Source organism: Mobula hypostoma, chromosome 12, assembly GCF_963921235.1.
Source record: "Mobula hypostoma chromosome 12, sMobHyp1.1, whole genome shotgun sequence".
NCBI lineage: Eukaryota > Metazoa > Chordata > Chondrichthyes > Myliobatiformes > Myliobatidae > Mobula > Mobula hypostoma.
The window spans coordinates 43,962,483-43,974,569 of NC_086108.1; the positions used below are offsets into that span (position 1 = coordinate 43,962,483).

The 12,087-nt window shown below is 37.4% G+C and overlaps 1 protein-coding gene across 1 annotated transcript in view; it reads left to right on the plus strand.

Moving 5' to 3' along the window:
* Positions 1 to 12,087, plus strand: part of zgc:110366 (uncharacterized protein LOC550476 homolog) — a 160,914-nt gene that overhangs the window by 51,443 nt on the left and 97,384 nt on the right. Inside the window, 2 exon segments of the mRNA XM_063063934.1 lie at positions 165 to 341; positions 344 to 403. Coding sequence (XP_062920004.1) covers positions 165 to 341; positions 344 to 403 — 237 coding nt within the window.

The following is a 12,087-nucleotide window of genomic DNA, read 5'->3' on the forward strand; positions in this document are numbered from 1 at the left end:
GCTTGTATGAAAAAGTATCATGACATGAGAATAATCAGATCAAAAATGTGTAAACAATGGCAGTTAAATATCCTTCAACTACCTGGTTTAACTCTAGCTTCTTGAGAACCTTAACCATTAGAAACCAGTTCAGCTCTATTATTTTTAACTTGTGTTTCTTTCAGGCACATCACATCGGGGAGGTTATTCCCACTCTTCAATTGTGTATGCCATAAAAGAATGTGGCATTCGTCACATTGACACTGCAAAAAAATATGGCTATGAATCGTATCTGAAGAAAGAGAGTGCTGTAAATCATGAGAACCTCTGGATAACAACAAAGCTTTGGCCAGGGGATTATGGCATGGAGCAACCAAAGCAGCATGTTTGGAACGCTGCAAAAACCTCGGTGTGGATTATATTGGTAAGAAGAAAAACCCAAATAAATTTTTTAAAAAATAATAGAAATGTTTTAATTATTAAATTGTTTGCTTTTTAAGTATGAATCTGGAATGACCTTACTGTTCATCTTGAAATTTACATTTGGTCTATATTTTTCAGTTATGCTGTGGCTCCACACCCTGATTTAACTAGATCCCTGTCCCAAATTCCACTGCCTTGCATCCAAATTAGCAGTAAATTAGAGCTTATCTAAGTCATGCTTCAGCTGCCGTCTTCTTAAACCATTCGTTTACAAAACTTTTACCATGTAATACTTCCAATTTAAATGGTTGATGCAGTAGGTATGTTAGTAGAACTTCAGTGTTAATGGTGCAGCTCAATGTAATTTAAAGACGTATTTGTGCCAAAAGACAAAGACCAGAGCAATCAGGAACTAAAGGTAGAAAAGGCAGCTCATGAAACTAAGATTTCAGCAGACTGCCTTTAATTCTTATGGTCAATGGTAATGAGAGTCATTCTGTGTGTGATGAAATGTTCACAGTGTTTAACATGTTTTGAACTGAAACCAAAATATTCAGATAATAAAGACAAACAGAAAATCTGCAGATGCTGGAAATCCAAGCAACACACACAAGATGCTGAAGGAACTCAGCAAGCCAGGCAGTATCTTTTCAAGCCGAGACAACGTTTCAAGCCGAGACCCTTGTTTTACTGTGTACTTACAGCCAGTCATGTAAACTTGTTTAAGTTTTGGTCCTGTGCCTTCATAATGTGAATGCTGTACCTGGTAAATTTGTCTCAGGTATCAAGACAGCTTGAAATTTATTAATTACAAAAGCCTTCTGAATGTAATAATTAGATTAATTATTACATAGATGTCCTGGGTACTAGCCTACAAAGTACCCAGGACATCTTCAAGGAGCGGTGTCTCAGAAAGACAGCATCCATTATTAAGGACCTCCAGCACCCAGGGCATGCCCTTTTCTCACTGTTACCATCAGGTAGGAGGTACAGAAGCCTGAAGGCACACACTCAGTAATTCAGGTACAGCTTCTTCCCCTCTGCCATCCAATTCTTAAATGGACATTGAACCCTGGGACACTACCTCACTTTTTTAATACATATTATTTCTGTTTTTGCATGATTTTTAATCTATTCAATATACATATACTGTAATTGATTGACTTATTTATTATTACTTTTCTCTTCTATATTATGTATTACATTAAACTACTGCTGCTAAGTTAACAAATTTTATGACATATGCCAGTGATAATAAACCTGATTCTGATTCTGAAAATTGGGTTTAATTACAAGTGTTTATAAACATCTCAAATGTTCTCCTGTTCAGTTGTTACATTTTGAAATCATTCAACTGAATTACTGTAATCTTTTTGATAGAAATATTATAATAGAATATCATAAACACACAGAACAGTATACATTATACATATAAAGCACTCCATTGAATATTGTAATCAATTCATCTCACAAGTTAACTTTCTTTACCATAATTATAAATATAGCTATGCAGAATTCTTGCATGCTTAGTCTATGTCACATCCAATTATGCCTAACTCATATAAGCCATCTTCAGACTGCTTTAGTGTTTCTTCATATACTAAGGAATGCTTTGTTCTGCAAAAGGATTTTTTTCAAATCAGTCCTTGTACTGTTAGTTCCTTTCCAAATATTTATCATTGTGAAGGTGTGGTACCTGCCAGTCAGAAAATTGTTGGACTGGGACCCATTTCAAAACTTGCATACAAGATCCACACTGATACTTAAGTGCTGAATTAAAGAAGGTGGAATGACTGGAACCCTAAATTTCTCACTTGAATGTAAAAGATTTCATGTTAATTATGAATAAACATGGAAGCTTCCCATACCATTTTAGTGAGTTGTCATAGAGAGACGCAGTATAGAAATATGGCCTTCAATCCACTGAGTCTGCGTAAACCATCAAGCACCCATTTTACTAATCCTTCTCTAATTCACTGTCTCCACATTTCCACTAATTTATCTCCCTTTTTCCCCATCCCACATCCAATGTCTACCACTCATCTACATGCTACAATTAACCTAACAACACTCACATTTTTGGGATATGGGGTGGAAACCCATGCAACTAAACAGCGAGTATGCAAACCCCACAGAGCAACTAAGATCAGAATTGAACCTGGATTGCTGCAGCTGTGAGGCAGCAGCTCCACAACTTGTCCCACATAATATGAATCTTTCAACCGACCCTTTAACAACCTATTACTGCTTACATGTTTGATACTGCCTTTACCTATCATATACAGTGCCTGTTAAAAGTATTCACCCCCACCACTGAAAGTTTTCAAGTTTTATTGTTTTGCAACATTGAATCACAGAGGATTTAATTTGGCTTTTTTTTCCAACAGAAAAAGACTTTTTTGTGTCAAAGTGAAAACAGATCTCAACAAAGTGATCTAAATTACAAATATAAAACACAAATTAACTGATTTTAATAAGTTTTCACCCCCTTTAATATGACACACCATACCATCACTGGTGCAGCCAATTTGTTTTAGAAGTCACATATTAGTTAAATGGAGATCTGTTTCTGGAGACCTGTGTGCAGTCAAGGTGTTTCAATTGAACGTAGTAAAAGTACACCTATATCTGGAAGGTTCAGCTGCTGGTGAGTAAGTATGCTGGCAAAACTATACCATGAAGACAAAAGAATGCTTCAAGCAACTCCACGACAAGGTTATTGAAAAGGACGAGTCAGGAGATGGATACAAGAAAATTTCTGAGTCACTGAATATCCCTTGGAGTACAGTTAATTCAATCATCAATAAATAGAAAGAATATGGCACAGCTGTAAATCTGTCTAGAGCAGGCCATTCTCAAAAACTGAGTGACCGTGCAAGAAGGGGATTAGTGAGGGAGGCTGTCAAGAGACTTATGACAACTCTGGAGGAGTTACAAGCCTCAGTGGCTGGGAGAGACTGAACATACAACACTGTTGCCCAGGTGCTTCACCAGTCGCAGCTTTATGGGAGAGTGGCAGAGAGAGAGCGACTGCTGGAAAAAAAAACTCACATGAAATCTCAGCTAAAGTTTACCAGAAGGCACATGGGAGACTGAAGTCAGATGGAAAAAAGGTTCTATGGTCTGATGAAACCAAAATTGAGCTTTTTGGCCGTCAGATTAAACTGCACATCATCAAAAACACACCATCCCTACTGTGAAACATGGTGGTGGCTGTATCATGCTGTGGGGATGCTTCACTGCAGGAGGCCCTGGAAGACTTATGAAAGTAAAGAGTAAAATGAATGCAGCAAAATACAGGGAAATCCTGGAGGAAAACCAGATGCAGTCTGCAAGAGAACTGCGACTTGGGAGAAGATTTGTTTTCCAACTAGATAATTACCCCAAACATAAAACCAAAGCTACACGAGAATAACTTAAAAACAACAAGGTTAACATCCTGGAGTTGCTAAGTCAGAGCCCAGACCTCAATCCATTTGAGAATTTGTGGCTGGACTTGAAAAGGACTGTTCATTTACATGCAATCTGACTGAGCTTGTGCTGTTTTGTAAAGGAGAATGGGGGAAAATTGCAGTGTCCAGATGTGCAAAGATGATAGAGACCTATCCACATAGACTCAAGGCTATAATTGCTGCCAAGTTGCATCTACTATATACTGACTTGAAGGGGGTGAGTAATTATGCAATCAATTATTGTGTTTAGTAGTTGTAATAAATTTAGATCAATTTGTAGAATTTTTTTTCATTTTGAAACGTTGTTGATAAGTGTCAAAAAATCCAAATTAAATCCACTGTGATTCATGTTGTAAAACAATAAAACATGAAAGCTTAACTGTAAATGTATATGCTAATGACTACACTTGATGAATACTTTATTTTCTTTAAAGCTTTTTGGGATGCCCTGAAAGTGTGAAAAGTACCATATAAATGCAAGTTCTTTAATTTAAAGCATATCGAATTTTCTTCTTATTTCACATTTCCTTTACAATTAAATTTAACAATATAGTTTTTTATCTACCTTTCTTTAAAATTAAAACTAAAAATCTCAAACAAGACACATTGCAGAATTGAGAAATACAGATTCACACTTTAGTTGAGACTTTTCATAAGACCATAAGACAGGAGCAGAAATAGATTATTAGGCCCATCAAGTCTGTTCCACCATTCTATAATGGCTGATTTATTATCCCTCTCAACCCCATACCCCTGCTTTCTCCCTATAACTTCTGATGCCCTCACTAATCAAGAAGCTATCAACCTTCACTTTAAATATAATCAATGACTTGGCCTCCACAGTTGTCTGTGGCAATGAATTTCACAGTTTCACCACCCTCTGGCCAAAGAAATTCCTCCTCATCTCTGTTCTGAAGGGACATCCCTCTATTCTGAGGCTGTGCCCTCTAATCCTAGACTCTCCTACTATTGGAAACATACTCTTCACATCCACTCTACCCAGGCCTTTCAATATTCAATAGGTTTTAATGAGAGTACCCTGCTCTACACTTCAGCGAGCACAGGCTCAGAACCATCAAACACCTCCCATACTTTAACCCTTATGTTCTGGGGTCATTCTCGTAAACTTCCTCTGGACCCTCTCCAATGCCAGTGCATCCTTTTTTAGATACAGAGCCCAAAACAGCTTGCAATAGTCCACATGTGGTTTGACCAATGTCTTATAAAGCCTCAGCATTACATCCTTGCTTGTATATTGTAGTCCTTTTGAAATTAATGTTAATGTTGCATTTGTCTTCCTTACTACTGACTCAGACTGCAAGTTCTGTGCTAGGACTCCCAAGTCTCCTTGCACTTCTGATTTATGAATTTACCACCCATTTATAAAATAGTCTCTGCCTTTTATTCTTTCTACCAAAGTGCATGACCATACACTTCCCTACGCTGTGTTTCATTTGCCATTTCTTGGACCATTCTCCTAATTTGTCCAAGTCCTTCTGTAAGCTCCTTGCTTCCTCAACACAACCTGCCCCTCTGCCTATCTTTGTGATGGAAAATGCTTCTGATTTTTTATGCCTTTTTATTCCCAGCATCAATTGATCTGTTTTGTAGTTCCATTATTTTCATTTCCATTTCTCAGTACCTGTTTAGCTTGATGAGCTCTTTCTCGATTTGTAACATAGAGGAAGGAAGTAAATTTGTATTAACTGTCCTTTGCTGCCATTTCATTTTAAAAATTTGCTGGCAATGACCACTTATAACAAATGATATAGTATATTTGCTTTAAAATATTCTGAAGGGGTCATTGTTAGTAGCACATTTTAAAAGTTGATGCTTGCCCTCTTTAGATTTTTTTAATATTTTAAAAGGCAGGATATGATGTCAGGAGAAGGTTGTAACGCAGAACTTGTTATTTGTATGATTTGGCAATGAACAGCTGAACAAACAATACCTTGGAATTCACTTGTAATCATCATATAAAGGGCAAACATTAACAGCAGACTATTTGCATTGTTGAGTAGGTGCCTATCTATTTCCGTCTTTGCAAACTGTAGTTGCTATAGTTGGACTTATTATTGTTTTGAATTTCTTAGACACTCATCGGGGGAAAGCTGGCAATTAGCATCGCGCAATGCAGCTGATAAGGAGGGACTGTTTTTAAAAAATTGCACAATAAATTCCATGACTTCTATTATTTCTACAGAGCATCTTTTTATTTTGGGTTATAAACACTTGATTATACTTTTTTGGCCTCAACCTGCACGTATATTTATCGGGGAGGAAGTGACCAAGCATGTGTGAGGGTGAGATAAATTAGTTACCATTTGTGCCAGCTGTTTGCAATAGATTTTAAACCTTCATGTGCTGCTGTTGTATGAGGTGAGGGCTGTCATCCACCAACTGAATCTATGCAAGCCTTTTGTGTCCGTTTTGCAAAATGGACCTTATATTAAGGAATGTTCAAACTAACCCATCATTTTGTAAAAATAATGTTAGTAAAGCATAGGGTGGTACGACTTACTTATGTGACAATAGTTAGTGCCTTGTCCTTAATGAGCCAAGACAAAATCTCCATTACTATTGCACCATGAAATTTAGACTTTGCAGAGATGTCAATACATGAAGTGTCCTGCTGTGGAAGTTTGCAGTAAAGCAAAGGTGGCCTGGAGCAGGTATAGTCAAGTAAGACCTTCGGAGACACCGTTGCTTACTGCAAACCAGATAGATGCAGCAGCATGTAATCAAACCAAACATGTGAGGCCTCTGTAGTGAGACTTCTCCAGAATGTTCTTCCTAAAACCCAGCATCCCTTTACAGAATAGGGGGTGCCGGAGACAGACAAGATAACAGAAGGATGTGAAACATGCCCAACAACTAACAATCTATTGTCTTTACTAACTTCAAAATATCATCGGCTGTCCACTTGAAATCTAGACTGACTTTGTGGTGAAACCTCTATTGTGAATGCCAATTGACTTTGTGAGTAAGGAATTCAAACATATACGATTTACGATAATCTATATCTATAACTGATAAGTCATTGGACAAGTAAAATAAAAATGAATGCTTGAGTGGTAAGAGTGCATGTGTTCTGTGCCTAGTTATTTTAGTTATTTTATTATTGGCGACAACTGTTACTTAGAGTCTGTTGGTAGATAGAATATGTCCTCAGAGGCAGAAGTGTAGCTTCCAACACCAGGTGTTAGCCATGCTTTTGGAAGGAACTGCCATTTTTACCAGAAATCTAGTCAGAGACAGAGTTTGGAACAAAGTTCCTTCAGTTAAAATTTTCCTCTGCTGATGGAGGAAGGAATCTAAGCTGATTTTTTGGCTTGGAATTTGTTGAGAGCTTTCAAATAGTGGAGAAATCTGAGGGTTCTGTGAGTTAGTTTCAGCCCCATTGCTATCTGGAAGTACCAAAATCAGGTGCTTCCTCAAGAGTTAGAAGAGGGAGTGATGTCTCCAGGTCGCTTGTGTTTCTTCTACCAGCATGTTCAGACTGCAGTTGGTAGAAGATTTGGATGTTTGCATGCTTTCTTAACTTTGCATGTGACTGTATGATACCAATTTCTGGATTGGATTTGTGGGCCAAGAATAAAATCTAGTTGATGATAAAATTGGTACTGTTACACAATTAGCATGTACTGAATATTCATGCAGTGATTGTACATGACATGCATACAGTAGTCGAATAAAAGGACAAAATAGATTACTGTTGGATGCTATTTTAAAACAAAAGATCCATCAATCTTAATTGAGATTGAATTCTTACAATAATTTGTTTTTGTACCTTGACTTTGTAAATAAGCAAATAATGCATTATATCTCTCAAGCAATATATCTCAGAAATATGCTGTTGTACGTGAAAATGACCTTTCAGACCTTTAACCTGCTTTTTGACAGTTTACACTTTATCAGAATAACAACTGTATGTCTTAAATTTTGTAAGTACTAACCTTTCATTCTGTGAAGTAGTAACTAATTTCTGATTGGTGTATACAACTTCCACAATAAGTCAAATATGTATTATAAAGATACATTAATACAGGTTGAGTATTCCTTACCCAAAATGCTTAGGGCTGGAAGTGTTTTGGATTTCAGATTTTTCATATTTTGGAATATATAATGAGGTAGCTTGGGATTGCCATCACTTCCGACTCTGAATTTATGTGCTACCGGTAAGCAGTCTTTGTCTTACACTTGTTCATCACACATGTGAACTTAATAGTAAAAATTGTTACATACCGTTAAAGCAATAAAAATATAATGTGTGCACAGTTATAAGAGCAGCATAACAGCATCATGGGAATACCTGAATCAGCTGTTGAATGACAACAAACAAAGGCAGGCTTTCAGTCTCCACCTACAATGCTATGTTTTGATTAAAAGATTACAGTACACTATATTTTTATTTTACTTTGTTTTTATACCTTACATAAAACCTGAAAAATCGCTATTTTAGACTTGTTCTGGTATTAGATTTTCATCAGCAACAATCTGGCAAACTCAATAAACTTTCTGCTGCTTCATGATCAGCAGGCACTTTAAAAAATTTAATGCTGTGTCTTTTCTTAAATTTCTGCAATCAGCCTGCTGAATATTCACAATTACCTTCAATTTTCAGTTTGCCATGATGAATCTGCTTGTTTCATGATCAGCATACCATTAACTGGCAAATGTTCAAAATGATGCTGACAAATCCAGTCTTTCAATATATGATCAAGATCTTAACTTTTCGCTTTTTACAATGCTTTTTTTTATATTTCATTAACTTCGGTTCATTATATACAATATGTGAGGTCACTCTTCAGAACTGTCTGCGGGGCGCAGAGACCTATACTTGAGTACCATCTTTTAACTTGAAATGTTCAGTCTGGTCCCAGAAATTATAATGATCTATAGAAGTTCTAAGCTACAAATTTTACTGTATATTACAACTTTATTCTGTGATATTCTCAGAATTTAATGAATATTAATTGTCATACTTGTATGTATTCTACAAATCATAATTTTGATGCTGAGTCCTGCTTGCATTTGATTTGCTAATGCAGAAATGTATCACAATAATCTGGATGCCATTTCTGGAAAGCATGCTTGAACAAATGTAAAATTTCACTGTATAAATCCCAGCTTGTTTAGTCTAGCTCTTGGAACCATCTACAAATGTGTGCCCTTTAAATTTAGATTAGATTAGATTAGATTCAACTTTATTGTCATAAAAACCACCCTGTCTCTCTTCGCTACCATCACATATTGCACTTGACCCTTCACAATCTAATCACTCAAGACTCTTTTACCTTCCCCCCCCCCCGCATTTCCTCTCATTTGTGCTGTTAACTATGCTTTGTTGGCTCTTCACAGCAACTAGCACTCGCACTGCCCCACAACCCACCTGAAACTCTTGTGAGCATTTCATACAATGCTCATACTTTATGCTTCATGCAGTAAAAATTTACAAAAGTGGATCCTTGGAGAAACCACAATGGCATTCCAGTTATTACATATTTGACACGAAGTACCCGATTCAACTTCCAGAGCATAATTTGCAAAATTTAGATTTCTAATGCATGAGTTTTTGTGAGATATGAGAATTGCACAACACCAATATCAGACTACCAGTGCCATTCTAGAGCTGATTTCTGCAGGTAAAATAATTTTACTTACACCGAACTGAATGGTTTTCTTTCTCCATTTCCTCCCTTTTGTTAACTGCATGCTTAGAATCTCCTACTTGTATTATTTAAAGTGATTATCAATGATTCTCAGGTTGATCTCTATGTGCTACTACAAATATCAGATGAGTGCTCGTTTGGTGATTTCTAATGTTCTTTAATTTGTTAGAGTAAACAGGGAATGGTGAGGCAGGTGCTAAAGGAACTTTATTTTTAAAGAAAAGCACATTGTATGAAATACCCAGTTCAGGCAGCATTTATGGGAAATAAAACTGAGTCGATGACCTTTCCTCAGAACTAGAAAAAAAAAGTTTAAAATCGAACACATTTTTAATGATGGAGAAGGGTATTGAAGGAACCTTTACTGATCTGATGTTTTTACACAGACGGGAGAAAACCCCAGCTATGTATAGAGCCAGAAGGGATACGAGAGGTTCTAAATGAATAATTTTCAATGGTGTTCACAGAGAAGCAGACTTTGTGATTGGAGAACTCATCAAAGGGGAAGGAGAAAGTGAAATTCTGGTAACACACTCAGAATGCTGGAGGAACTTAATAGGTCAGGCAGCAGCTATAGAGAGTTTTGAATGACCAGTGGAGTTTCTCCAGTGTCTGTGTGTGCAAATCTCAAGACTTCATCTTCAGAATTTTTTGTGTTGGTGAAATCCTAATACAGATTTCCATGTGTTTTAGTAAGGCCTCAGCAATAGTAGAGGGTTGTTTCCATGATTGAATGTCTGTGACTAATGGCGTCACACAGGGATTGGTGCTGTTTGTAATATATATGAGTGATATGGATCTAGATGTAGGAGACGTGATCAGTAAGTGCCTATTAAGTTTGGTAGAGTCGTTGACAGTGTGGATGATAATCTTGGGTTTCTGAGTGATATTAACGTATTGGTGAAATGGCAGATAAAGTTTAATCCTGATGAATGTGAGGAATGGATTTTTGGAGTACTAATGAGGCTAAGACAGCCACCATGAATGGTAAGGTCCTGGGTGGATGGAGAAGCAGAGAGACCTTGGTGTCCAAAATTCCTTGAAGATTGCACTGTAGGCAATAATGTAGTTAAAAAAGCATAAGGGATACTGCACTGCCAGACAGAGTTGTGAAGCAGAGCTACAAACAGCATTTAACAGCACTTGAATCACCTTGGCATTGAAGGATACAGAACCAGTGCTTGAAGATGGAATTAACATGGATGGGTTCCAATGATCAGTGTGGACTTTTGAGCTAAATAGCCTGTTTCCATGCTGTATGACTTAATGACTTGACTGGGAAGCAAAACAGAAATGACACTGAGCAAGGCAGTCCTATAAGGAGGCAGTGTGGTTGGGTGGATGAGTTGGCTCTTAATTGCAGGGTATGTATGCTTAGGATATTCAGGAAGCAATTCTATTTCAGCCTGCCTATCTGTTGTGATGCCTTTGAAATGTTTTCCCATTTTCTTAATTTGATATTTTCTTAACTGATGGTTGTTCTCTCCCTCCCCCTCTTCTTTGCAATTAGAACTCTTCATTGACCTCAGTGTTGATCTCCTTATATGCTGACTAATCTGTCGAGTGATTTTTGGCTTTTTTAAAAATGCTTTTTTACTACTCCAAGCTTTTTAGAGATGCAATCAGGCTTTACGCAGTGTAAAGGCTAATATCACACAGTTTTTAAACCCACTTGGATGCACAGTCATCCACAGCATGACTGATAGTTGTTGCACACTGAATGCATCTTAATTAGCAGGTAACGGTGACAAGTAAACTCCACATCACAATCCCATCTGATTCAGCCCTGTAGGCTCATTACCTGGATTGCCTTTGTATATTTTGATGCTGGAAAACAACCAGAATAGTCTGTCTAATATTACCTGGCATTGAAAGTAACTATTGTATATTTTGAAAGTTTGAGATTGACAGATCATATAGTTTAACACATAGCTAAGGAGATGGTGCAGGAGGGAGGGCTTCTGATTTTTGGATCATTTGTCTCTATTCCAGGGAAGGTGGGATCTGTACAGGCAGAACGGTTTGCATCTGAACTAGAGGAGGTCTAATATACTTGCAGGAAGGTTTGCTACTGCTGCACAGGGGAGGGGTGTTTAGAGTTGCAAGGGGATGGGAGTCAAAGCACCAGAACAGGTAGTGGAGTAATTCTGGGGAAAGATTTCGTTAAGCCTACATACAAAGTCTTACATTCCAAGTGGCAATAATTTTCTTTTGTGTAACTTGAATTTTATGAGCAGCAGCTTGATGACAGTTGGGGATCCCCTGCTGCCCAGAATCAACCCTACTGAGCGAAGCATCTTCAGAATTGTCTTGAAGATCCTCTTGATGCTGTTGTTGTGTGATACATTTTGTGAACTTGACCATGGTTTCCTTAGTAAATAGATTCCAGGAAACCCAGTATCTAGCAATGGTGGTTTGCTATTGCTTACTGTTGGGCGAACTAAAGAAATCGGCACTTCTCTTCCCAAATGTTCATCCGCCTGTACTATAGCCGTTGACATTTGAGGTTGTAGCTCACCCGCCTTCTCCATCATAAGTTCAGTTGGCCTTCGCTCGTATCC